At 48.9% G+C, this 27,978-nt stretch overlaps 3 protein-coding genes across 18 annotated transcripts in view; 1 reads left to right on the forward strand and 2 right to left on the reverse strand.

Moving 5' to 3' along the window:
* The window catches only part of STMN1 (stathmin 1), a 168,416-nt gene extending 153,532 nt beyond the window's left edge, over positions 1 to 14,884 (reverse strand). Inside the window, exon 1 of one of the 6 annotated variants that reach the window (XM_050792896.1) lies at positions 14,881 to 14,884. The gene's annotated coding sequence lies outside the window, so the exon portion shown is untranslated. Of the gene's footprint in view, positions 1 to 3,287; positions 3,306 to 4,332; positions 4,337 to 4,679; positions 4,692 to 6,548; positions 6,553 to 9,219; positions 9,224 to 14,880 lie in introns of those variants that run through there. The other 5 variants (XM_050792872.1, XM_050792979.1, XM_050792811.1 and 2 more) reach the window with 5 other exon arrangements.
* The window catches only part of ZNF593 (zinc finger protein 593), a 391,757-nt gene that overhangs the window by 263,722 nt on the left and 100,057 nt on the right, over positions 1 to 27,978 (forward strand). The window lies entirely within an intron of this gene.
* On the reverse strand, positions 4,212 to 22,028 carry TRIM63 (tripartite motif containing 63). Its single transcript, XM_050792032.1, has 9 exons — positions 21,420 to 22,028; positions 20,364 to 20,536; positions 15,273 to 15,441; positions 14,376 to 14,471; positions 12,501 to 12,734; positions 11,753 to 11,775; positions 11,327 to 11,451; positions 6,828 to 6,899; positions 4,212 to 4,791 (listed from the first exon to the last, which is right to left on the reverse strand). The coding sequence occupies exons 1-9, from the start codon at positions 21,576 to 21,578 to the stop codon at positions 4,781 to 4,783; spliced, it is 1,062 nt and encodes a 353-aa protein (XP_050647989.1). The 5' UTR covers positions 21,579 to 22,028; the 3' UTR covers positions 4,212 to 4,780.

Here is a 27,978-nt window from a genome sequence, read left to right on the forward strand (position 1 = left end):
AGACCTCTCTGTCTGTTCGTCATCCCCGGCACCCTTGTCGCCAGGACCATAGGCTTGGTGGGTATGGTCTTTCACAGAGACAAGAGTCAGAGGCGCAAGCCTCTTGCCCACACCGCTGGGGACAGGAAGGCGCTCTTTCAGTCTCTCCTCTTGTAGGAGATAGGGTGCCAGGAGGGAGGTGCACCTGTTCTGCTCGGGTCTGCACTGAGTGCCTCTCTGCCTTCTCCGGACGCTGGTTTTCTTCTGGAAAGCCTCAGACACCCTGGTTTTCTTCAGGTTTACTCTGAGCACCTGCAGGCTCAGCATTACCTGGAGAAGGTGTTACAATGCAGGTTACAGGTCCCTGCATCAGACCAACCGAACCAGAATCTCTGGGTGTGGAGCCTCAATATTTCCAAGAATTCAGTAGGTCTGGGGCAGGGCCTGGGAATCTGTATTTTTAAAATTCTCATTTGGTGCTATTATGGCATTATTGTTCATTTTTATGTATAGTGTTTATTATTATTATTATTTTTTTTTGAGACAGAGTTTCGTTTCTGTGGCCCAGGCTCGACTGCAATCTCAGCTCACTGCAATCTCTGCTTCCCCGGTTCGAGTGATTCTCCTGCCTCAGCTTCCTGAGTAGCTGGGATTACAGGTGCCCACCACCATGCCCAGCTAATTTTTGTATTTTTAGTACAGACAGGGTTTCACTATGTTGGCCAGGCTGGTCCTGAGGTTACGATTTTTTAAAAGGAAAACCTTTATCTAAAGTATTTAGGGATAAAATGTCTCTGGGATTTGCCTTAAAATAATCCCAGCGGGGAGAGTACAGGTACTGGTAGAGAAGAAACAAATATGTCACCAGCTGTTGAAACTGAGTGATGAGTAAATGGGGGTACACAATAACTATTCCCTCTACTTTTCAGTATTTAAAAAATGTTGGCTGGGTGCAGCGGCTCATGCCTATCATCCCAGCACTTTGGGAGGCTGAGGCGGGCGGATCACCTGAGGTCAAGAGTTCGAGACAAGCCTGGTCAACATGGCAAAACCTCCTCTCTACTAAAAATAAAAAAATTAGCTGGGCATGGTGGCAGGCACCTGTAATCCCAGCTACTCAGAAGCCTGGGGCAGAAGAATCACTTGAACCTGGAAGGCAGAGGTTGCAGTGAGCTGAGATCATGCTGTTGCACTCCAGCCTGGGCAACCGAGAGTGAAACTCTGTCTAAAAAAAAAAAAAAAAAGAAAGAAAGAGAAAAAAGTTTCAGAATTAAAGACTTGGGGAAAAATAAACCTTTCCTGGCGATTCTGATGTAGCAGCCCATGGAACTGTATTCAAGATTCATTGGAAGAACCCCCTTGAAGCCAGCTTTCCTGTCTTGCAGCATGATTTTAAAGGAAGCATGTTGATCAAGAACCCTTCATACCATCTTAAGCGTTCTAGTTTGCAAGTACAGGAAGAGCCCTTCCTATGGCAAAGGAAAGGTCCCCTTAGTTGCAATTAACAGGTAGCTTCCTGGAATTTAATCTTTAACTGATTACCCAAAGTCTCAACTGCTCTCTCTTCTTTTCCATAAGTGACAAGATATGGGACTGAAATGCTTATTGCTTACATGGTCAGTAGCCTGGAGAAGTCGCAGAACGTTCACACATTATAATACTGATTATTGTGATTTCAAGGTGATGAAAGCTTCTGTCTTTCTGGCCTCAAATTTCTCCTTCTGGACTCAAATCCCTTCAGTTTTCTATGGGAGGATACTTTAGGAGACCAAACCATAAAGAAAAACAAGTATGTGATTGTCAAAAAAAAAAAAAAAAAATTGACTGCTCCTCTTTCTGCTACCCCAATCAGAAAGAGGGGCTGTGATGTGGTAGAGGGGCACATGGAGGGCTTCTGAGGGCTGGCAATGTTCTTTTTTTTTTTCTTTTTTTTTTTTTTACCTGAGTTGTAGTAACACAGGGTTTCGTTTTACAATCGGTTATTAAACTCTACAACTAGTTTGGTGTACTTGTAAGGGTGTATGTGTGTATTATGCTGTGTTTTGAAAACTAAAACAAAATGCTTCAGAACTTGAGAAAGGACTGGAAATGAGAGCAAAATCTGATTCCTTGAAATTCAAAGTTAGGAACCAAGTTAGCCTTAGAAAAACTCTCAGAAGTGAAAATGGGCAGAGGTTGTGAGGGTTTTTGAGCACTGTCCTAAAGCAAGTTCCACATAACTCTAGTTCCGGAGGATGTCATATGAATAAGTTGGGAAATTCAGTCCACACACACAAAATGAGAGACTTAGGGTCAGGCAGCATTCCAATCACCATGAACCTGATGGTCCTTGTCTAAAGTTAATTCGTTTTCTTTACGGTGGGACGACTCAGACCCCCTAACTTGCTACTGTGATCTGAATGTCTAAAAGGGAGAACAGGCTCTGCAATGCTCCTCAGAGTTATAAGTCCCTGGTATATCAGCCCCAGTGAATGCACTGCCTCGGATTTGCTCAGCATTGCCTCTCTCCAGGCCCTTGGCTTCTTGCTCATGGAGATCCTGGATGCTACTGGGCCATGGTCATGAATTCATCCTCTACTGCCGGTGACTGACTTGGCCTTTCCTGGCATGAGTCTGGGCACCAGCCTGGCCCCCATTGTGTTCACTGAGGTGGAGACAGCAGCAGCTCCCCCACCCTTGTCCAACCCAACTGGACCATGGAGGCCCTGGCACCTCCCACCACTTCCAGACTCAACTGAAGTACCACCGAGTGTGGCAGGTGACCTTGCTCCCCCTGCAGCTGCGCCACCCGAAGTCAAGGTGGAATGAACAGTATGGGAGGCGGGAGACAGGAAGGAGCCAGCAGACACATTTCTTTCTTTTCTTCTCTCAGATGAAGGACTTTGAATCATGTTCTGTTCTTTATGGCCTGCTGGAAACATCTCACATGACTAAGCAGCCAGCCCAGTCTTTGGTGAAGCTGTGGCCAGCTCAGTCACGCAACGCCTTGTACTTGCTTCGCTCCTTGCCTGCCTCGCTTCCATTTTCCTTCCTTCTGTTGGCCTTGGGAGTGTACCTCATAGGGTCTCAGAAAACAATACCCCAAAATGAAGGCCTCCCTCGGAAGCAAACATTTCTCTCTGACCTTCTCCTGCCCTCCTGTCTCTGGTTCCTTATTCTTCCCCAAGGCTAGCTGTAAAAACTACAATCCCTCTTCCCCAAAAACTTGCTGTAAAACCTAAAAATATTATTCTGATTTTCCCCTTTCTTTCTGTGTAAAACTGGCCATAGGAAATTATTTGACCTTTGTCTGATTGCAGGTCAGAAGACCCCCATCCAGAGAGAATCCTGCCCCATATGAGGAAGGAAGGAATGCTGCAGAGAGACCAAAAAGAATCTCGACAGACAGGCCTCGCTGGGTTCCCCACTCAGTCTATCAGCATTACTCTTTTATCCAATCGTATTTTTACATGGCCATCCATACTTTGTTGAACTGAAGCCTAAAAATGGACAGTTTCTCCTGTATCTTTGGGTCTTCATTCTGAAGGCTCCTGTATCTAATAAAACCACGGTCAAATAAATTTGTGTATTTGTGTGCCTTTTCTCCTATTAATCTGCCTCTTTTTAAAATTTATTTATTTTTATTTTTTGAGACGGAGTTTCACTCTTGTTGCCCAGGCTGGAGTGCAGTGGTGCAATCTTGGCTCACTGCAACCTCTGCCTCCTGAGTTCAAGCGATTCTCATGCCTCAGCCTCCCAAGTAGCTGGGATTATAGGCATGCGCCACCATGCCCAACTAATTTTGTATTTTTAATAGAGATGGGGCTTCACCATGTTGGTCAGGCTGGTCTGTAACTCCTGACCTCAGGTGATCCACCCCGCTCGGCCGCCCAAAGTGCTGGGATTACAGGCATGAGCCACTGCACCTGCCCAGCCTTATTCTGCCTCTTGTTGATGATTTTCAGTGAACCTTCAGTGGGCACGGGGAAGTCCCTATAACCTGCAACTAAAGCATTTAAAATTTGCCTCAGGCTCTGTTTTCTGGAGAACCAGAGCAACAACACGTTGAACCTGTTCTTGAAGGACCAGCTCAGGGCTGGCTTTCCATGGAGTCCACATTGGGAAATGGTGGTGTCAAGAACTCCTTTACTGGGACCTAAGCCTAGCCCTGACATTGCCTCCTACCGGGGGTCCTTTTCATTCACACCCAACCCTCATCTCCAGGAAAAAAAGCTGAATGAAACCCCAGCTCCTTTGAAGAACAGGAAGAGAGCATTGTGCATTTATTAAAACAACATATAACACAAACTCAGTTACCACCCTATATGTCTGGGCTAGGCACTGAAATACAGCACATCGTCCCTGTGAGTGCTACCCCGTCCTCCCGCTCAGGAAAGGAAGTGGGCAGCTGTATCACCCTGGCTTCCTTCCCCTCTTTCTGACAATCGCAGGTCACCCAACGACCAGGCATTATTATACAAAAGTTCCTTTACAAAAAGCACCAAATTGGCATACATATACAAGTATATACAAAAATCACATTTTAAAAATGTACAAAATATTCCATTTTGCACCAATGTAGAAAAGTGTCCTGTGTGATTGTTTCAAGCACATTTTCAATTCTGGTTCAGTGTCTGCTGGACGCAGCAGTGAGGGTCCTACCCTAGTCCCTGCTCTCTGAGCAGAGAGAAGACATTACCTCCCCATTGCCCCTCCAGGGGCCCCGACCCCTCCCACCTGGGCCTGTCACCAAGATCGCTGGGCCCCTCCCCACCCTCTCCAGTCTCTCTGCATCTGGGGGGTCTCTCATTCATCCAGCTCCTTACTGGTGTCCTGAAATGAAGAAAAAGACACAGAGGCACGTGGTGAGACAGGGACTCAGGAGGATCCAAGGCTTACCAAGCTATTGTTTATTCAAACAGGAATTTGAATAAAACATCAAATTCCAATTCCTCCTGGTCTCTTCCTTTTAAAACCAAAATAGAATTTAGCTGCCCAAACATTATGAATTTTACATCAGTACAAAACTCCAAAAGTCTACCCTATAGTTTTCAACTGGATTGGAATTTAGTTTCAGTACCTGTGGTTTGAAAAATAACATTTGCAAGCATGTGCTTATTAGCAAACATCCTTCCTATGCACCAGATACTGTGCTAAATGATTATCTTATTTACTCCCAACTACAGCCTTTTGATGTCAGTACTGTTATGCCCCCATACACAGATGAGTAGCCCAAGACTCAGAGAAATTGTGAACTGCTGCAATTCAGAACCCAGGCTCCTAATCAAACTCTGCCAGGCTGGCAAACTCAGATGCCTACAAGGGGCTAGCAGAAAACATGAATGAGTGAAGCAAGTGGGATTGATGGTGGTGGGGCTGGGCAAACTGGCAAGGGCATGTCCCATTTTCTTTTCTTTTCTTTTTTTTTTTTTTTTTGAGACGGAGTTTCACTGTTTCACCCAGGCTGGAGTGAAGTGGTGTGATCTCGGCTCACTGCAAGCTCCGCCCCGCTGGGGTTCAAGTGATTCTCCTGCCTCAGGCTCCCAAGTAGCTGGGATTACAGGTGCCCGTCACCATGCCTGGCTAATTTTTGTATTTTTAGTAGTGACGGGGTTTCACCATGTTGGCCAGGCTGGTGTCAAACTCCTGACCTCAGGTGATCCGCCCGGCTAGGCCTCCCAAAGTGCTAGGATTACAGGCGTGAGCCACCGCGCCAGCATGTCCCCTTTAAAGGGGAGAGCCACTGCCCAGAGCCAGCACTCCGGAACTACAGGGAAGTTCAAGTCCAGCATTGTTTGCTTTTTCTAAACTTTCACAAGAAGGTGAAAATGCAGATTCTTAGTTGAAATCTCCTTTTTCTTAACCCTTAAAAAAGAAACCTAATTTTAAAAATGTTAGCAATTAATTTTTTCTTTTTAAGAGACAGTGTAGTGTCCTTCTCTGGTGCCCAGGGGGGAGTGCAGTGGCGCAATCATAGCTCACTGCAGCCTCTACCTCCTGGGCTCAAGTGATCCTCCAGTCTCAGCCTTCTGAGTAGCTAGGACTACAGATATGTACCACCATGCCTGGCTAATTTTTATTTTTTTTTTGCAAAGATGAGGACTTGCTGTGTTGACCAGGCTGGTCCCAAACTCCAGGTCTCAAGCGATCCTCCCGCCTCAGCCTCCCAAAGTGCTGGGATTATAGGCATGTGCCACCACATCCAGCCAGTAATTTTTTTTTTTTTTTTTTTTTTTTTTTTTTTTTTTTTTTTTTTTGAGATGGAGTCTCATTCTTGTCACTCAGGCTAGAGTGCAGTAACACAATCTCGGCTCACTACCACTTCCACCTCCCAGGTTCAAGCGATTCTCCTGCCTCAGCCTCCTGAGTAGCTGGGACTACAGGCTCCTGCCACCAAATTCGGCTAATTTTTTGTATTTTTAGTAGAGACAGGGTTTCACCATGTTGGCCAGGCTGGCCTTGGCCTCCCAAAGTGCTGGGATTACAGGCGTGAGCCACCGTGCCTGGCAAACAAGTAATTTTTTTTTTTTTTATTTAAACACAGTGCTGGCCAAACAAAGCACCTCAATGGGCCCAGCCTAGCTCATGAGCCCCCATCTTTTCCCTCTGCTGTGCCATATTGCTTTCCATTTAAGAAGATCATTTAGATGTAAAATGGGAGCATTTTATTATGAATAGTTTGGGGATTTTTTTCTTCTCTAAGGGTAAAGAGAACAGGACTTTACCCTCAATAGGTTTAAAGCATATGCTGGGAACAGGTCTCAGCGTCATTCCCAATGTCTAACACAATGCTTTGCATATAGTAGGTACCTCGGGTTGTTGTGGAATGAGTGAAGGAATGAAGGAATGGAGGTAGATTAATTTCTTACCTTCCTCCTTCCCTTCTGTGGAGCCTTCCTCTTCCTGATCTTCTTCTTCAATGAATTCTTCCTCTTCCTCATCTGTGACAAAAAACACTTGTGTTAGGATGGGACCAGTTCCTTGAGGAGTTACTTGAAGAAGAACCAGGCAAGAGAAAGCACCGTCTAAACCCCTTCCTGTGCCCAGTTGGGTCAAACGGCCACACACAGATGGCAGTGGTCTGGGAGGTGATGGGCTTGCCAGCCCCACGCTGCACAGAGGCCCTGCTCCTGCAGTTCCCCGCACTCCGTCCCAGGGAGCCGGGCTCGAGACACTTCCTTGCTCCAGCAACAGCAGCTTCTATCACCCGCCCTGCCTGTGACCAGAGAGGGGGCGCTGAGGAAGCACGCTCTGTGCTTCTGCACATCTCTTGGGTAGGCAGATAAACATCGCCTGGGGAGAAAAAATCCTCCTCGATCGTCAGGGATCAGAGTCCTTGTCTTGAAGGTAGCTACTCAGCCTATGAGATCTGCTTGTTCAGCAGCCTCTGTCCCATTTTCCTCATTCCTTAGCCTGTGGAGGGGAGGGGTGGACATGACGGGGAAGCACTTCTGGAGCCACCTCTGCTCTCTGAAGCTGAGCACCAGAGCGACAGTGACTCAGCTGCAACTCATGTCCCCACTCTTTCATCCTGAGATGTCACCGTCAAGCTTTAACAGGGAACATCTCCCTTCCCCGCTCCTCTCCCAAGCCACCTCCTTAATCTTTTGGGGCCCTGAAGGGGCCACCACAGAGTCAGAACATTTGTCAAGTGTATCTCCAGGCCAGGCTAGGTCGCTCGCGCTTGTAATCCTAGCACTTTGGGAGGCTGAGGCAGTAGGATCACCTGAGGTCAGGAGTTCAAGACCAGCCTGGCCAACATGGTAAAACCCTGTCTCTACTAAAAATACGAAAAGTTAGCCGGGCGTGATGGTGTGCACCTGTAATCCTAGCTACTTGGGAGACTGAGGCAGGAGAATCGCTTGAACCCAGCAGGCGGAGGTTGCAGTGAGCCAAGATCATGCCATTACACTCCAGCCTGGGCTACAAGAGCAAAACTCCCTCTCAAAAAAAAAAAAAAAAAAAAAAAAAAGGGGGCCAGGCACAGTAGCTCACGCCTGTAATCCCAGCACTTTGGGAGGCCGAGGCGGGCGGATCACGAGGTCAGGAGATCAAGACCATCCTGGCTAACATGGAGAAACTCCGTCTCTACTAAAAATATAGAAAATCAGCCAGGCGTGGTGGCGGGCGCCTGTAGTCCCAGCTACTAGGGAGGTTGAGGCAGGAGAATGGCGTGAACCCGGGAGGCGGAGCTTGCAGTGAGCCGAGATCATACCACTGCACTCCAGCCTGGGCGACAGAGCGAGACTCCATCTCAAAAAAAAAAAAAAGAAAAAATCTCCAAAATGACAACCAAAATTCCAGCCAAGCAACTGGGATCAGAATATAACCCAGGGAGTTCTGTTGTTTAATCATTATCACAATGACTACTCTTAATAGCAGTTGCTGAGTACTTACTATGTGCCAAGTAATGTGCTAAGTGTTGAATCTGCACCATCTTATAAAATCTTCACAAGAGTTTCTCAAGCCAAATGGCCCTCAGTAGAATCTGCATGGGCTACTTGCTAGCTGTGTGGCCTTGAACAAGTGGCTTACCCTCTCTGAGCTTTAAGTTACCTCAACTACAAAATAGAAACAGTAACAGAATCTATCCCATAAAGTTGTGTTAAATGATAAAACTTATGTTAAGAGCTTAGTGCCTAGGACATACAGAATATTCAGTAACTGGTGACTGTTGGTACTCTCTTCATTTTACTTATGGAGAAACTGAGGCTCAGGGAGATGGAGACAGAGTTTCACTCGTGCTGCCCAGGCTGGAGTGCAATGGTGTGATCTTGGCTCACTACAACCTGACTCCCGGATTCAAGCGATTCTGCCTCAGCCTCCCGAGTAGCTGGTATTACAGGTATGCGCCACCACGCCCAGATAATTTTGTACTTTTAGCAGAGACGAGGTTTCTCCGTGTTGGTCAGGCTGGTCTGGAACTCCCAACCTCAGGTGATCCACCTGCCTCGGGCTCCAAAGTGCTGGGATTACAGGTGTGAGCCACTGTGCCTGGTGGACCCACTCTTGAATGTCTTAGCTTAGGGAAGCTGACAGTGGAGCAAGCAGCTCATCTACAGCAGTGGATGTCCCCAAGTCCACTGGTATCTCTGCTTTGGGATGTATTTTGTCCTCACCTATGGGGTATATCTGGAGCTCTGAAAACAGACTTAGCACCAGATACTGAAGGTTTGCAAGAGAGCGACACAGGAGGTGCCAAGAAGCTCTTCTCTTTCCCATGCCAGTCCATTTATAGTTCTTCCTTGTTCCTTCACCCTCCCCCGTCCCCCAACCTCAGCTGGTCATTGGAGCACCCTCTCTCAGACCAAGGCAACAGTCGGCAGTGTAGGATCTGCCCTCTGTTTCTCTGTTGTGTTTTAGCTGTTTCTTTTTTAGCTGTGCGACCTTCAGCAAATTAACATTTTTGCTTCCATTCAGTTTCTTCATTTCCCTTATTATTTTCACCCCTATTATTGTTATGATTGCATTGTTACAATTATTATAGGCACTCTATGGAAGAGTAATTACAAACAGAAATGAAGACGATGTTGATAAATTAAGGTGCCTGAGTATCACAGGTGATAGCATTAAGAAGCTGAAGCTGGGCCGGGCGCGGTGGCTCAAGCCTGTAATCCCAGCACTTTCAGAGGCTGAGGCTGGTGAACCATGAGGTCAGGAAATCAAGACCACCCTGGCTACGGTGAAACCCTGTCTCTACTAAAAATACAAAAAAATTAGCCGGGTGTGGTGGCGGGTGCCTGTAGTCTCAACTATTTGGGAGGCTGAGGCGGGAGAATGGCGTAAACTCAGGAGGCGGAGCTTGCAGTGAGCCGAGATTGTGCCACTGTACTCCAGCCTGGGTGACAGAGCAAGACTCTGTCAAAAAAAAAAAAAAAAAAGAAGAAGAAGCTGAAGCTAAGACTACCTTTAGGCAATAACTAGTACATCTTTAGGACTCTACAGGACCTTTCTTTTTTTTTTTTTTTTTTTGAGACAGAGTCTCGCTCTGTCGCCCAGGCTGGAGTGCAGTGGCCGGATCTCAGCTCACTGCAAGCTCCGCCTCCTGGGTTCAGGCCATTCTCCCGCCTCAGCCTCCCGAGTAGCTGGGACCACAGGCGCCCGCCACCTCGCCCGGCTAATTTTTTGTATTTTTTTTTTTAGTAGAGATGGGGTTTCACCGTGTTAGCCAGCATGGTCTCGATCTCCTGACCTCGTGATCCGCCCATCTCGGCCTCCCAAAGTGCTGGGATTACAGGCTTGAGCCACCGCGCCCGGCCTCTACAGGACCTTTCTGCATCAATATCTGATTTTTTGCAATAGCACCATGAGTTGGTCATTATTATTATTATTATTATTATTATTTTTTTTTTTTTTTTTTTTTTTTTTGAGACGGAGTCTGGCTCTGTCGTCCAGGCTGGAGTGCAGTGGCCGGATCTCAGCTCACTGCAAGCTCCGCCTCCCGGGTTTACGCCATTCTCCTGCCTCAGCCTCCCGAGTAGCTGTGACTGCAGGCGCCCGCCACCTCGCCCGGCTAGTTTTTTTTTGTATTTTTTAGTAGAGACAGGGTTTCACCGTGTTAGCCAGGATGGTCTCGATCTCCTGACCTCGTGATCCGCCCGTCTCGGCCTCCCAAAGTGCTGGGATTACAGGCTTGAGCCACCGCGCCCAGCCAAGTTGGTCATTATTAGAGGGCTCACTTTTAACCTGATTTTTTAAATTAGAAAATAAAACTCAGGCAGAAGGGGGGCTTGCCAAAGGTCACACAGATAATAAACAAATGGCAGGACCAGGATTTAAACTCAGGACTGTCTGATTCCAGAGGCCATATTATTTCTACTGCCCCAAGAGGCTTCCCTGCCATGGATCCATTGGTAATTTATGAAGCAGGAATTCTGTACCAGGCACTGTGCTAGGCTCTGGGCTCATTAAGAAAGTGACTATATGATTTTTTTTTTTTTTTGAGACAGAGTCTGGCTGGCTTTGTTGCCCAGGCTGGAGTGCAGTGGCATGATCTTGGCTCACTGCAACCACTGCTTCCTGGATTCAACCGATTCTCCTTCCTCAGCTTCCCAAGTAGCTGGAATTACAGGCATGTGCCACCACGTCCGGCTAATTTTTGTATTTTTAGTAGAGACGAGGTTTCACTGTGTTGGTCAGGCTAGTCTCAAACTCCTGACCTCAAGTGATCCGCCCACCTTGGCCTCCCAAAGTGCTGGGATTACAGGAATGAGCCACCACAGCCAGCCAGAAGGTGGCTATATGAATTTGATTGATACCTGGGCATCTTTATTAGTGTATCTGCCTCCCCATGGGGCTCAGTGGGAGGGATGCTGGTTTCCAGGGATCAGGCAGGCGAATAGACAAGTGGCACCACCACCACCTTTACCTGTTCCAAAGTCGATGGCTCTCAGGGCATCTGCTATGTGCTCTAAATTCAAAGTAAAGAAGTCCATGTTCTCAAAGCCCTGCTCTGTCTTCCCCAGCTGGCAGCCCTTGGAAGCTTCCACAATGCTGTGGGGGAGACAGAAAGAGAGGCAGGATGAGATCTCTGGGGCTCAGTGCAGGAAGGAGAGGGCACATGCCTTGCACATGCCCAGGGCTTCTACCCAGAGGCTCCCCTGGAGGGATGGGGTATTTCCTCTCCAATCTTAAGCACAGTGAGTGGTCCAAAAAGTCAGGGATGCAAAGGGTCAGGGAAGCCAGCCTAGAGTTAGACCCTCCCAGCAGACCTAATGCCCAGGACGAGGCTTCCTGGACAGAGGTCCTGGTGGGAACTAGGGGCCTGGATCATAGCCTCTGGGGAGACACTGACCTTTTGATGAGTTGCTTGGCAGTCTGCAGGGGGAGACAGAACAAAGGATTAGGACCGCAGAAGAGGTAACCCGAGGAAATCAGCAAAACCAGTGACTGGACATTTGGTGCCATTCCCTAGCACAGTTGTGACCTGCTCCCCACCCCAAACTGAGCAGAATTTGGAACTTTTCCCTCTGTCTGTGGTCTGTACAGGTCTTGGTCATCACCCTAGGACCCATTGTCTTGGCAGGAAGCTTGGATTCTAGGGGTATCAATCCAAAAACTCCTAAACCCTGAACTCCCCAATCCTAACCACCTTTTCATACCTAATGTCTAGCACAAAGCCTGGCCCACAGGAGAAGCCTAGAACATTTTTATTGAACTGAACTATGAAGTCTTATAACTGAGGCTTTTCTGGCCTCCCCAACAAGCTCTTTGAGGACAGGGCTGTGTCTGGTTTATCTCCTTGTATTCCACCTCAGTGCCTGGCCTACAGTAGGGGCTCAATTAATAGTCCGTAGATGGGACACTGTATTTTGCAGCTTACAAAGTCATTTCATAAATATCCTCTTATTTGATCATCATAAAATCAGTAAGAGAAAGGTGGGGGGTGTTACATGCCCATTTGACAGATGAGGAAACTGAGGCTCACAGAGGTTTAAATGACTTTTCCAAGGGTCCATGGGTGGTCAGTGGAGAAGCATAACTGGAACCTTAGAGCTGTCGAGTTGAACTGACCCCACCCAGACCCTTCTAGTCCTGCTCACCAAGAGGAAGGTGGCTCCCCCAGGCTCGTCCAGGGACTGGATGGCCGTCTCCACCAGCTTTGTGGACTTGTCCAGCTGTTCCTGGTACTGCTGGATGAGGGCCTCGATGAAGCTGAGCTTTTCCTCCTGCTCCTGCGTGATCCGCTGCAGCAACTCACTTTTCTTCTCATCCAGGATGGCATACAGCGTGTCAAATTTCTGGCTCAGCTCTTCCTTTACCTGGTGACTGTTCTCCTGAGGACGGAAGTCTTGCAGTCACATTCTGTAGGGTCCTTACTCCCTGTCCGCTACACTCCCTTCCTGGTACAGTAGCAAGGAATCTAAAGCTAGAAGAGATCTCACTACATACATCCCCACACTACAGAAGATGAAACAAAGGCTTAACAAGAAGAAAACACTCATCTGGCCTCACAGCTACTTAGTACACCAGTGATATTTGGAGGCTGATGCCTTGAAAAACAGCTAGCCCCTTCTTCCAAAATAGAGGCTCTAGGGTCACATGACATTACATATTCTTCCTTGTTCCTGCACCCTCCCCCTGTCCCCCAACCTCAGCTGGTCACTGGAGCATCACTTCTCAGACCAATGCAACAGTCACCAACGTGGGATCTGCCCTCTCTTTCTCTTTTTTTTTTTTTGAGATGGAGTCTTGCTCTGTCACCCAGGCTGGAGTGCAGTGGTGCGATCTTGGCTCACTGCAACCTCCACCTCCCAGGTTCAAGTGATTCTCCTGCCTCAGCCTTCTGAGTAGCTGGGATTACAGGTGCGCCACCACGCCTGGCTAATTTTTGTATTTTTTAGTAGAGATGGGGTTTCACCATGTTGGCCAGGATGGTCTCGATCTCCTGACCTCATGGTCCCCCCACCTTGGCCTCCCAAAGTGCTGGGATTACAGGCATGAGCACTGCGCCCAGCTCTCCGTTGCCTTTTAGCTGTGTTTCCCTTTTAGCTTTGTGACTTTCAGCAAATGAATGTATTTGCTTCCATTCAGTTTCCTGGGCCTCCCGTTTGTCTCAGATCACACTCTTCCCTCCCTTTCAAGACCAAGACTGGATTCAGGAAGCTCTGCATCATTTGGTCCTAGGAGAGGTGGAAAAACAGCTCGTTTCCTAGCACCCTCCTCAACTGACGCTCCCTTCTATGTTCTTTTCTGTAAAATGGGTGTGACAATAGCATCTCATCAGACCCAGGAGCCTCTCATGGGTTCATGGGTGATCAGAATGTTCCCCTCCTTCCTACCCTTCGCCCGACTCTTGGTCCACTAGCAATTATGACGACCTCTTCCCCTCATCTCATCTCCAGGTCCCTACCCCAGGTGAACATGGAAAATCATGGAAGCTTTTTTCAGGGATAGAAAAGTTCCATTCTGCCCTCAACAGTCTCACTACTCAAAGTGTGGTCTGTGGACCCAGCAGCTTGGGCAAATCCTGGGAACTGGCTAGAAATGCAGCTCTTATGCCTCATTCCAAACTGACTGAATCAGAACCTGAATTTCAACATGATCCCAGGGTGATTTTCATGCACTTTAAAGTTTGGGAAGTGTTGGTCTATAGGAAAGAACGGTGCTCTGAAAACGATTTGTGCTGAATAAACACTGAGAACTATTGATGGGACACTCCCTGAGTTCAGGGACCATGTCTGTCTGGTTCATTCCTCCATCCCCCACATCTCGGGTGGGGCCGGACACACAGCTGTGCTTAAGAAGCATTTGTTGAGAGAGTGGGTGAATGGATTAGTCCCTCCCCTGCCATTCCTGCTTGACCCCCAGGCTCCAGGCCCCAACCTTTAGCCACAACCCATGGGTGAGCCTTCCCCAGAGACCAGGCTGCCCTGGAAAGCTCCAAACCCCCAAGCAGAACTATTCTGTCCCCTCACCTTGGTCACTCGACAGGAGTCCTCCAGCTGAGTGATGATGGTCTGCACACGGTCATTCCCCGCCACCAGCATGGAGATACAGTTATTCAGTTCAATCTAGATGGGGGTGTGGGGGTCAGGAGAGGAGAGATACAAATAGCCTCAAGGCCTACCCACCGGGGCATGGCAGCAACCTGGCTCCCTCCCTCCCCTCTGTGCTAGAAAGAACCTCCAGCAGGGATCTGGCCCCTCTTTCAGGTACTGCTCAGCTTCAGAGCAGAGGATATTAGAAAGATACTGTATCCCTTATTTAACAGATGAGGCCAACAGCAGGCAAGTGGGCTGCCCAAAACACACAGCAAGGAACTGGCAGAGGAGGGGCTTGCTTCTAAGAAAGAAGGGGAAAAAAAAAGAAATAGAGTTGGAGACGTCTAGAAGACAGAGACCTGGAGAAGAGTGCGGAGTGGGGAAGAGAGAGTATGGAAAGGGGGTGGCTACTGCTGACTGCACGGACAGGGTGGCAGGCCCCCACAGGCCCAAGGCCCCAGTGAAAAGGCTCTAAGCTGCCTCCTGCTGCTGGGGAAGGCGAAGTCTAGGAGAAGAGGTGAGAGGCACAGGAAGTGGTATCTGGGGGATGGAGAAGCCGTGGCCCGAGAGGACCCCAGTGGCCTGGCTGGGGCGTCTGACCGCTCCCCTCTGGCCACAGCCAGGTGCTCTCGAGTGGCTCTAAGTATAACCATGAGCTCAGCTTCCTCCCCCAAGGAGGGCCAGGGCTGCTGTCCCTGTGGCCTGGGAAGTCCCTCCAGAGGGACTATTCCTGAAAGGCCGGATCAGCAGATCTACAGGGATCAAATCTGCCTTCTGAATCATCCTGCCCAGCAGGCCCAGGCTGGGGGTAAAAGTGGCTGGAGCCAGTACCTTTTGTCCCTGGAAGACACTCTGCAATGGGGCCACCTCGCAGGCCTTGTGGACCCCAAACACCTTGCACATGGAGCAGGTGGGCACCTCACACGTGAGACAGTAGATGTTGATTTTCTCATCTTCGTGCTCCTTGCACATGGGGTGACTGCCCTTCTGCAGCGGCCGACTGCAGTGGAGAACAGTCACAAGTCATGGGGGTCCTGTGTCCTGCATCCCCCTCCCCAGCTCCAATGCACCAGTCGCAGTTACTGGGGAGGTTGAGGCGGGCGGATTGCTCAGCCCAGGAGTTCAAGGCTGCAGTGTGTCTGTGAATCTCCAGATTTATGCCCTGGGCTCTCAGTGTTTGGTTGCCCTAAAATCTTTTCATCCTCTGGGGATCAAGGACTTGGGAAGCCAATGACACCAAATCTGTCCCCACATCCTAAGATGGAGTTAGCCTGAGGCTCTGCCACTGCAAAGGACACAGAAAGGGCCATAGAATTCCAGAGAGTCAGACCTGGAGATGTTTTAGAGAAGAGGAAACTGGTCTCCAGAAAAGTGAATTGACTTGTGCAAGGTCACACAGCAAGTAAGGGCAGAGGAGGCTAGAGTTCGGTTGCTCTAATTATAGTCACCTTAGCTTTGGTTACTGCAGACTGGGCTCTGAGCTAAGAAATTTATACTGATGGCCTCATTTAATTCTATATTTAATCCACCAGACTGTAACCTCCATCAAGGTAGGGAAACTTGCTTGTTTTCTTCACCCCTGAGCCTACACTGTACAGTGCCTGGCATAGAGGAGGTGGTAATTAAACAAAGGTAGAAAGAATAAATCAATAAGGCTGGGCACAGTGGCTCACGTCTGTAATCCCAGCACTTTGGGAGGCCGAGGTGGGAGGATCACCTGAAGTCAGGAGTTTGAGACCAGCCTGACCAATATGATGAAACCGTGTCTCTACTAAAAATACAAAAAATTAACTGGGCATGGTGGCGTGCACCTGTAATACCAGCTGCTCGGGAGGCTGAGGCAGGAGAATCACTTGAACCCAGGAGGCAGAAGTTACGGTGAGCCGAGATCACACCATTGCACTCCAGCCTGGGCAACAAGAGCAAAACTCCGTCTCAAAGAAAAGAAAAGAAAGAATAAATCAATAACTAGCATAGGAGTCAATAATATTCACCATCTTGAATTTCTTAAGATTCTCCGTAAAGAAAATTTTTTTTAAAAAAGAATATTCACCACAGAGTCAGTCATACCCTCTCTTTCTCTTAGCTTCATCACTTTCTAGCTGTGTGGCCTTGGATAAACCTCCGACACTCTCTGAGTCATGAGGTTGCCCCTGAGGCTCAGAGAAGGAGCAGTGTGTATGCCCCATGTCATGGTGACTGGTGAGTGGGTAGCCCAGGGCTGTCCAACAGCCCAGCACAAGCCTGACTTCTAGTCCAGAGATTCTTCCAAGGGCCCAAGTGTCTTCCTTTACTTTCTCCTGTAACATATATGCTTAGAACTACCTTTCTTTCTTGAGACCTTCCAACCTGTTATTTGTGCTTCTCTTGGGACATCAGTCATTTCCTAACCTAGATTCATTGGGGTTTGGGGGGGATTTTTTTGTTGTTGTTTTCTTTTGATTTTTTGCCCAGGCTGGAGTGCAGTGGTATGATCTCAGCTCACTGAAACCTCCGCCTCCCGGATTCAAGCAATTCTCACACCTCAGCCTTCTGAATAGCTGAGATTACAGACGTGCACCACCATGCCCAGCTAATTTTTGTATTTTTAGTAAAGATGGGGTTTTACCATGTTGGCCAGGCTAGTCTCGAACTCCTGGCCTCACATGATCCTTCCACCTTAGCCTCCCAAAGTGCTGGGATTACAGGCATGATCCCCTGCACCCAGTTTTTTTTTTTTTTCTCCTTTTCTTTTCTTTTCTTTCTTTTTTTTTTTTTTTTTTGGAGACAGGGTCTCACCGTATTGTCCAGGCTGGAGTGCAGCAGCAATTCACAGACACACTGCAGCCTTGAACTCCTGGGCTGAGCAATCCTCCTGCCTCAGCCTCCCCAGTAGCTGCAACTGGTGCATACCACCATGCCTGGTGTAGATTCGATTTTTTTAGCTTCTGTCTCCAGCTAGACTATACACTCATTGAGAGCCAACACTACCTTCGATTCCCAGCCCCGAACAGAACAGGCATCTTGCAAATGTCAAATGGTGACTGTCCCCATCAGTGTCAATGCCTTACCTCCAAACAGCCTTACATGACTGATCGCACACTGGGCTCTACTGTCCTCTTAAGTTCTTAAATAAACCCCTTTCCAGGCTTGTCTTTTTGCATCTTTTACCCCAGGGTCCTTATGCTGGCAGGGGTCTGCCATTGCCACCTGCCTCCATCCCCTTATAAAGGGATGGCAGGGAATGCAGAGGTGAGGCAAGAGCCTGAGGGTCTGGTTCCTCCCAGATGCCCACCCTCTCGAGTTTCGACTTTGGCGTCGGGGTTCATATCCAGATTGTTCTTCCACATTCATTTTTGTGATTCTGGACAAGTGATTTCACTCTCTTGCCTGGGATTCCTCCCAGAGCTACTGCAATCATGGTAGAAATTGTCTGTAATGAATGTGGAGTGCCCGGCACAGAGCAGACCCTCAATAGAGGGCAGCTGTCGTTGCCATTCAACTATGCGGAAAGGCCTCAAAGGTTCACACACAACACGCTCTTCATAGGTTGGCACTGGGTGGGCTAACATTGGTGTGGAATTGATTTTATTATTCCTTATGATCAACAATATGTTTGCATTTTGTAGTGTTGCGCTCTAGCAACATGAGAAGCAATCTAGCACAGTAATTAAGAATATTCACTGGCCAGCCGGGCATGGTGGCCCACGCCTGTAATGCCAGCACTTTGGGAGGCCAAGGCGGGTGGATCACCTGAGGTCAGAAGTTCAGGACCAGCCTGGCCAACGTGGTGAAATCCTGTCTCTACAAAAAATACAAAAATTAGCTGGGTATGGTGGTACATGTCTGTAATCCCAGTACTTTGGGAGGCCAAGGCGGGCAGATCACCTGAGGTCAGGAGTTTGAGACCAGCCTGGCCAACGTGGTGAAACCCTGTCTCTACTAAAAAACAAAACTTAGCTGGGCACGTTGTCACATGCCTGTAGTCCCTGCTACACAGGAAGCTGAGGCAGGGGAATCGCTTGACCCCAGGAGGCAGAGATTGCAGTGAGCCAAGATCGCACCACTGCTCTCTAGCCTAGGCGACAGAGCAAGACTCTGCCTCAAAAAAAAAAAAAGAAAATTCCCACACCCTCTCTTTCTTAGCTCTACCACTTGCTAGCTGTGTGGTCTTGGAAAAATCCCTTGTCCTCTCTGAGCTTCAATTTCCTCATGGTAAAATGGAGACGGGAATGCCTTCCTGGGTTACTATAAGAAATAGATAGGGAAAATGCCTGAAAGTACTTCATACAGCGCCTGCACACAGTAGGTACCCAATAAATAGTTGATACATTAATCATTTTCCATTAATATCTTATTTGACAGCCACAATAACAGATCTTACTGTTCCTGTTTGCAGACAGAGGAAATGAAACTCTAAAGGCTTACCCAAGATGGTACAGTACATCAGTCACAGAGGCTGACTAGCAAGCACAGTTCCCCAGGCCAGGGTTTTTTTACCTGAGATCTGGTCTGTCACCTTCCCTTGGACTGGGCAGTGCTTGCAGGCAGATGCTTGGTGAAGGTTTTAGACCTTAAAGGCTGTGAGTCAGCACTCCTGGAGTCTTACCAGGATGTCCTGGTTTGTAAAAATCTTTCCTGTAGCTGTGTCTCTCCCAAATTTTTGTGGTGGGTGTGTGGGGGTGTGTGTGTGTGTGTGTGTGTGTGTGTGTGTTTAAATGGAGTCTCACTCTGTCACCCAGGCTGGAGTGTAGTGGCACGATCTCTGCTCACTGCAACCTCTGTCTCCCTGGTTCAAGCAATTCTCCTGCCTCAGCCTCCTAAGTAGCTGGGATGACAGGCATGCGCCACCACGACCGGCTAATTTTTGTATTTTTAGTAGAGATGGGATTTCACCATGTTGGCCAGGCTGGTCTCCAACTCCTGACCTCAAGTGATCCACCCACCTTGGCCTCCCAAAGTGCTGGGGTTACAGGCATGAGCCACTGCGCCTGGCCTCCCAGTTTTTTTGTCTGTTTGTTTGAGGCATAGTCTCACTCTGTCACCCAGGCTGGAGTGCAGTAGCACGATCATGGCTGTGCAACCTTGACCTCCCTGGCTCAACAATTCTCCTGAAGAGCTGGGACTGCAGGCATGCCCCACCACGCCCAGCTAGTTTTTAACCTTTGTAGAAACAGGGTCTCCCTATGTTGCCCTGACTGGTCTTGAACTCCTGGCCTCAAACAATCATCCCACCTTGGCCTCCCAGAGTGTTGGGATTACGAGCGTGAGCCACCACACCTGGCCCTCTCTCCCCAGTTTAAGGCTAACCCTGCACAACCTCCACCAGTTACACATTCTGCCTCTGAATGAGCTGCTATTTTATTAGCAGGGAGACTCAGAGCTAGATCAACTGGGCCAGCTCCCAGCTCTTTCACTTTCCAGCTGGAAAACCTTAGCTAATTGACTTCACCTCTTGGGCAGTTTCCTCACCTGTGAAATGAGGATAATAAAGTCATGCCTGATTCATAGAGTTATTGGAAGGTACTAAGATGAAGCATTCCCCGTGCCTGACAGTTCCTCGTGGCACACAGGAAAGTAGCTGTTGCTATCCTTATAGACAACCTGGCTCTTTCTCACTGGGCATTTTCTCTGCTGACTGGAGCCACTTAGCTGGCCCCAGGGCCTTTCTCTCCCTCTCACATCTCATCTTTCCCCCAGTCTCTGTCTTGGTATCGCCTGGAAGGGCAGCCTAATGTCTGGACCCCTTCCCATCCGCTGAGTGATCCTGAGCGCCGAGTTGGGGTGTATGGGTCTCCAATCCTGTCTCTGAACTGGCTCGTGTAGCTAGTCCAGCTAGAGGCCTGGATCCTGAGCAGATGAAGGAAGGGGAAGGAGCTTGGGGGAGCTGGGCACAGCATGGCTGAGAAGGAGGATGGGCCCCCAGCAGGCATGAGAACCAACCTGGAGCACTCCTGTTTGTAGATGTCAATGATGTTCTCCACCAGCAGGTTCCTCTGCAGGCCGTACACTCCGTGACGATCCATGATCACCTCGTGGCGGCAGGTGGGGCAGCGGAAACGGCCTCCAGACATGGATACCGAGCTGCCCCGGCCGGTCCAGTAGGGATTTGCAGCCTGCAGGTGGCAAAGGTCAAGGTGAGGCCTGGGCTCCCTCCTCAGCCCTTCCCCTTTCTAATCTCCTCTTATCCTTTCCTCTGCCTGCCCCAACCACCCCAGTCAAACCTAATGACCTGGAGCTCTGCAGGCTGCGATGAGAACCAGTCCTCACATACAGAGCACCTGAGATGCAGCTAAGCAATCGTCAGGATGGGGAGGCAGGAGACCTGGGTTCAAGTCATGTTAATTCTCTGAGTGATTTTGGGCAAGCAACCTTATCTCTCTAAGCCTCAGTTTGCCCACTTAAGAAATGGGTATTACAATGAGAGCAAGCTCCTAAGGCTGCTACTTTAAAGATAATATCGTGAAAGAACATTTTGTAAAGTGTCCCTGGGGAACCTCGCATCCTGCCTCCCAGCCAGGACACCTACCCCCTTCCTTTCTTGGGGATTTGGAGCCGCTTCTGTCCCCATATTGTAGGGAACAGCCTCGAAAGGGAAGACGCCTCTACTGCCCACTGCCTCCCCGACACCCTCCTCCCAAAGCTCTGGGCCTCTTGCCACCAGGACCTGGCTCCAGCCCCAGGGGTCTGGTTTCTCTCTCCTGTCCCTGCCTTCCCCGCTTATCACTTGAGGCATTTGACTCTTGATTGGAGAGTCAACAGCAGTGCTCAGGGCAGGGGTGGGGGAGCTGTGGGCAGGGTGGGGAGGGGAAACGCGTCATGGAGAAGAACTGCAACAGCCAGAGCTGCCTCCCATCCCCTCTCAGCCCTGTCTAGAGGCCTCTGCTGGGGTTCACTTCCAAGGGAAAAGAGTTAGAAGGCTAAGGGAGAAGAAGGGCTTCATTCGGAAAGCCGAGTAGCCACCTGGGACCCCCGGATGAGGCTGCACCCAGCACTGACCTGGAAGATGTCATTGGCACACTTCCGGCACAGGTTGTGCTGGCACGGCAAGATGACCACTGGCTTGGTAAACATCTCCAGGCAGATAGGGCAGATCAGCTGCTTCTCCAGGTTCTCCATGGGGTTCCCATCCTGGATCAGGCTCGACTTATAATCCATTCTGTGGGCAGGAGTGAGAGCCGCGCCTAGCTGCCTCCTCTACTGACTTTGCTCTAAGTAGACCTGGGGAGTCTTGCCTTTGTCACGAAACACCAGGTCGGATCCTGTTGGCTTCCTTCTCCTGGTGCCCGAATTCTGTCTTGGTCTGAGGCCCCTCTGATATTTATAGCTAGATCTTGGTCACATGAGCTCCAGGAGGGGACCAGCTGAGCATTCCGATGCCAAGCGGCTGGTGGGGCTTGAGTTTCCTCCAGGCCTGAAAGACTGGCCCTCTCGAATCACATGCAGGGATGAGCAATCGCTGTTCTTCTGGGACGGGGGTCATAAACAAGAACAGCCTGTTCAGAGGCAGGCTTAGGGGAAGACTGGGTACCCAGAGCTTCCTCCAGAAATTGGTCTCCCCCCGGCACCAGGCTAGCAGGTCAGGGATAGGACCCAGCAAGTGAGCCACTGGGATTCAAAGGGTTAATAGCCAATGCTATGATGAAAATGTCGAACATTTTTCTGAGTACTGGTGTACATCAGGTAACTAATATACATCACAATGTGACAGATGGATGAGTGATTTGTTTCCCTGCCCTGAGAAACTCACAGCCCAGGAAGGGAGATAGAAAGGATCGTGCAGTGGTGCGATCTCTGCTCACTACAACCTCTGCCTCCCAGGTTGAAGCCTCCCGATCCCAACCCCCTCCCAGCCCCGCTCAACCCCTCACTGACCTAAATCAATTCCATCCCCTCTTCTGGAGTCCTGAGCAGCTCCTAGATGGAAGGGTCAGGCAGCCCCTCTCTCTGAGCTCATCCCTCTGCCTCAGACCTCAGCACAGCATTTTGCTGGAGACAGTGGAGACCCCCACCCCAGCCAGCCCATCCTCCATCCCTTGGCCACTTATTTCACTCAGTGCTGAAAGGCCTCCCTTGAAACGCAGTCCAGTCCCCTCATCTTATAGATTTTGAAATGGGACTAGAGAAGAAAAGGATTATATTCAAAGTCAGTTAGAAAGTAAGTGACAGCCGGGTGTGGCGTCTCACACCTGTAATCCCAGCACTTTGGGAGGCTGAGGCAGGTGGATCACGAGGTCAGCAGTTCAAGACTAGCCTGGCCAACATGGTGAAACCCCATCTCTACTAAAAATACAAAACTTAGCTGGGTGTGGTGGTGCGAGCCTGTAATTTCAGCTACTCGGGAGGCTGAAGCAGGAGAATCACTTGAACCCGAGAGGCAGAGATTGCAGTGAGCTGAGATGGCGCCACTGCACTCCAGCCTGGTGACAGAGTGAGACTCTGTCTCAAAAAAAAGAAAAGAAAGGAAAACCCCTCATGCGGTGCCACAAAGCCCTGCCTGGACACTTAGAAGGCTTCCCTCAGCTCTCTGCACACATTTTAACTTTTCTCCATATTTCTTAGGACATCTTCCACATTGGCAGGTAGAAGTCATTAGAGCAGTTCCAGTGGCTGTTTTTTTTTGTTTTGTTTTGTTTTTTCGAGACGGAGTTTCACTCTGTTGCCCATGCTGGAGTGCAGTCGTGCCATCTCAGCTCACTGCAACCTCCGCTTCCCAGGTTGAAGCGAGTCACCTGACTCAGCCTCCTAAGTAGCTGGGACTACAGGCGTATGTCACCACACCCGACTAATTTTTGTATTTTTAATAGAGATGGGTTTTTACCATGTTAGCCAGGCCGGTCTCCAACTCCTGACCTCAGGCAATCTGACTGCCTCGACCTCCCAAAGTGCTGGGATTACAGGTGTGAGCCACTGTGCCTGGCCTCCAGTAGCTGTTTTTAAGGTAGCATCTAATGAAAGGACCGTGGGGTCATCCGGTCCAAGGTGATGAGGCAGAGATATGGAGCAATGGTATCAGGTCCCAAAATAAGTCTAAGAGGCCATGGAATACTCAGGAGAGGTATGAAGGATTTCAAGAAAGAGGAATGACGGGAAAAATGAGACAAGACATAGAGCGGAGAAGCAAACCTTGGAAGAGAGGAAATGGGAGAAGAAGAAGAGGAACAAGTTACAGAAAAAGGAAGAGGCCTTAAAAACAAAGGGCTGGCCGGGCACAGTGGCTCAAGCCTGTAATCCCAGCACTTTGGGAGGCCGAGACAGGCGGATCATGAGGTCAGGAGATCGAGACTATCCTGGCTAACACTGTGAAACCCCGTCTCTACTAAAAAAATACAAAAAACTAGCCAGGCGAGGTGGCGGGCGCCTGTAGTCCCAGCTACTTGGGAGGCTGAGGCAGGAGAATGGCGTGAACCTGGGAGGCGGAGCTTGCAGTGAGCTGAGATCCGGCCAGTGCACTCCAAGCCTGGGCGACAGAGCGAGACTCCGTCTCAAAAAAAAAAAAAAACAAAAAACAAAGGGCTGGAGGATTTTGAGGAGAGAGTTGCCCCCCAAAATTTTGCTGAGCACTTAGGTTTTGCTGAGCACTTACTATGTGCTATGCATTGTGCTAAATGCTTTGTATGCTTTATTTCATTTCATTTCACCATCTCAACAGCCAATAACAAAAGACCCATAATATCCCCACTCCACAAGTGAGGAAACTCAGGCACACAGGTAAAATACTTGTATGAGGTCACACAGAGAGCACGAGGTGGCTCTAGGACATGAACCCAGATATGCTTGACTTAGGAACCCAAGCTCCTAATGTAGACTCTACTGAACTGTGTTTGGGTCAAGTCAACACTGTCAGGTCAGCCAAGGTTTGGAAGAGGATGAGGACTGAAAAAAGGCCACCTCTTCTTCCTTGCTCATGGGACCTCACTTTAGTTAAGGCATTGGGTAGCATTGTGCTCTAGGAAGATGGACCTCTCCACGGCCACAGGAGATGAGTTACAAACGGTTTAAGCCTATCATACAACCCCATTCTCTTTTGCCTAATGATGCAGTTATGGCCAATGAGACCCAAGGATATGTCTGTTGGCTAAAGATAAAGGATATCCTCCATGATAAAAACGAATGTGCAAGAACAAAGTTTCATCTTTACCTTTGAATGGGGTTGTGAGAGGGTAGAGCAGCTATCTTGCAACCACAAGGGGACAAGGCTGAGCATGATGTCAACACCCTGAGGATGGCATAGAGGAACCACAGGAGGTACCCGGGTTAGAGATGCCATCATTGTGTTGCCAATTTATCCAACCCTAGAGCTGCCCGTCTCTTGACTACTTAAGACGTGAGATATCAAATGCCATTATTGTGTAATTACTCTGTTACTTGAAGCAGTAAGCACCTCATAAACATGCATGATTCCAGCTCCCATATGCTGATGATTCTCTACTCTCTAATTCCAGTTCAGACTTCTCTCTCCCCTAAGCTAAAGATTTGTTGGAGATTTCTACTGGGATGTTCTAATAGTATCTCAAATTCATCATACTCCAGCCAGAACACACCATCTTCCCCAATACCTAGCTCCTCCTTCCATTTTTCTTGTCTCACGTCTTAGTGAACAGCATTACCATCCACCCATTTGCACCAACCAGGAAGTTGAGAGTCACCTTGGGGTTCCCTCTTCTTCTCATCACATGCCTAGTTAATCTCTGTGTCAGGCATGGTCCATCTTTGCATCTCATTTGCCATATTACCATCATCTGCTTGTGAGTCTGACTCTCCCTCTGGACTTTGAAGACGCTGAGGGCAAAGATGGTCTCTATTCATCTCTGTACCCCTAATGCCTAGCACATAGTAGGCACTCAACAAATGTTTGACTGGGTACGGTAGCTCACACCTATAATCCCAGCACTTTGGGAGGCCAAGGTGGAAGGATCATTTGAGCCCAGGAGTTAGTGTGAGACCAGCTTGGGCAACATAGTGAGATCCTATCTCTACAATAAATAAAAAAATTAGCTAGGCGTAGTGTTGCCCATCTGTAGTCCCAACTACTCAGGAGACTGAGATGGGAGGATTTCTTGAGACTGGGTGGTTGAGGCTGCAGCAAGCTGTGATCACACCACTCCACTCCAGCCTGGGTGACAGAGTGAGACCCTGTCTCAAAAAAAAAAAAGTTTATTAAATGAGTGGACAAGTGAATGAGTAGGTTAAATATAAAGAAGCAGCTGCATCACTGTCAGACTTGGAGAAGGTTCAGATATTCGAGCAAGTTTTTTTTGTTTTGTTTTGTTTTTTTGAGACAGAGTCTTAACTCTGTCACCAGGCTGGAGCTCAGTGGCACAATCTTGGCTCACTGCAACCTCCACCTCCCAGGTTCAAGCCATTCTCCTGCCTTAGCTTCCCCAGTAGCTGGGATTACAGGTGCCTACCACCACGCCCAGCTAATTTTTGTATTTTTGGTAGAGATGGGGTTTCACCATGTTGGCCAGGATGGTCTCGATCTCCTGACCTTGTGATCCGCCCCCCTTGGCCTCCCAAAGTGTTGGGATTACAGGTGTGAGCCACTGAGCCCAGCAATTTTTTTTTGGCTGAGATGGTGCAGCCAATGGAAAAAAAGTACTGGAAATGGGGTTTTGGGGAGATGGAGTAAATTCTAAAGCCTTGGGAAGGAGAGGGACGCTCCAACCTTTAAGCTGGAAGGATGGAAAGAGCAGAATGGAAGGAGGTGTTGGGAGTTGGAGAGAAAGGTGTTTATATTTGATGACCTTGATCAAGAGAGCATTGAGGTCAACTTCTGAGGCTAAGGCATCAGTGGTGGAAAAGATGTGGACCAGCCAGTGTGGAACACGAGAGGAAGTGCCCTGGAGAGAAATGGAAGGACTGTCTAAGAGCAGAAGAGCCTCGCTGATGTTTTCCAGTACTGACGTGTCATTTGCAAGGAGCCATTCACATGGCCCTGTTGACTTTCTCCAGCCGCACTTGGCAGTCCAGGTGCAGATGCCAAACAAATGGACAGTGGGATCAACTCCAGCCGGGGCACTGGCAAGGCCAGTGCTGCTGAAAGTCAAGGGGTGAGGAAGGGAAATTCCCACGTGGGCTGTGCTGGGCATCAAAACATGTCATTTAATCCTTACCACAGTCCTGCAGGGGAGGTTTTATGATCTTCGGGTTTTTTCCCAGGAGGAAATGAGGCTCAGAGAGTTAATTGGCTTGGCCGGAGTCACACAGCCACAAGTGGCAGAGCCGAGCTGGGGTTCATATCCACGGTAGCCTGATTCTTCAACCTGTGCTCCCCTCACTGGAGGATTTACAGAGTGCTTATTATGTTCAGGCATTGTGCTAAGTCCTTTCCATCCTCCTGTTCAGTCCTCCAAATGACTTGGTACAGCAGGGATCATAATTTTCCCTGTTTTGCAGGTGAGCTTCAGAGGCTCAGTGAGAATAAGTCACACAGCCAAAGTCCCCCACCAGTGAGTAGCAGAGTCAGCATCAGAATCAGGAAGTTATAAACCAGCATCATTACAGTTATGAGAACATACCATAAGACTATAGTACCGGCAGATGAAGAGACAATTATGGAACATTAGTGGTGTGTCCAGACCTAGAGCTCTTAACCACTACATTTACTGTCTCCCTCTCTGCAAGTCACTTCGTTTCTTTTTTTTACTCCTTATGAATGACAGTTTCAAACACACAAACTAGAGAGAACAGTATAATGAGCTCATGTAATCAAACCCAGCTTAACTTGTTCATCATTGCCCCAATATTCCCACACACTTCTTTTATCTTTTCTTTATTTCTTGAGACAGAGTTTCACTCTTGTTGCCCAAGCTGGAGTGCAATGGTGTGATCTCGGCTCACTGCAACCTCTGCCTCCCGGGTTCAAGCAATTCTCCTGCCTCAGCTTCCCGAGTAGCAGGGATTACAGGCACATGCCACAATACCCGGCTAATTTTTGTATTTTTAGTAGAGACGGGGTTTCACCATGTTGGCCAGGCTGGTCTCGAATTCGTGACCTCAAGTGATCAGCCCACCTCAGCCTCCCAAAGTACTAGGATTACAGGCGTGAGCTAGTGAGCCTGGCCCACACTTCTTTTTTCTACATTTTTCTTTCTTTTTTTTTTGAGACAGAGTCTCACTCTGTTGTCCAGCCTGGAGTGCAGTGGCGTGATCTTGGCTCACTGTAACCTCTGCCTCCCAGGTTCAGGTGATTCTCCTGCCTCAGCCTCCTGAGTAGCTGAGATTACAGGCACTCACCACCACGCCCGGCTTTTACTTTTAGTAGAGATGAGGTTTCACCATGTTAGCCAGGCTTGTCTTGACTCTTGACCTCAGGTGATCCACCCACCTCGGCCTCCCAAAGTGCTAGGATTACAGGCGTGAACAACCACACCCAGCCTTTTCTTTTCTTTTTGAGAAGGAGTCTCACTCTGTTGCCCAGGCTGGCTGGAGTGCAGTGGTGTAATCTTGGCTCACTGCAACCTCCCCTCCTGGGTTCAAGCAATTCTCTGCCTCAGCCTCCCATGCCGGGCCTTTTCTAAAATATTTTAAAGAAAATGTTAGACATCAAGTCATT

Source organism: Macaca thibetana, chromosome 1 (genome assembly GCF_024542745.1).
Source record: "Macaca thibetana thibetana isolate TM-01 chromosome 1, ASM2454274v1, whole genome shotgun sequence".
NCBI classification, from domain to species: Eukaryota; Metazoa; Chordata; class Mammalia; order Primates; family Cercopithecidae; genus Macaca; species Macaca thibetana.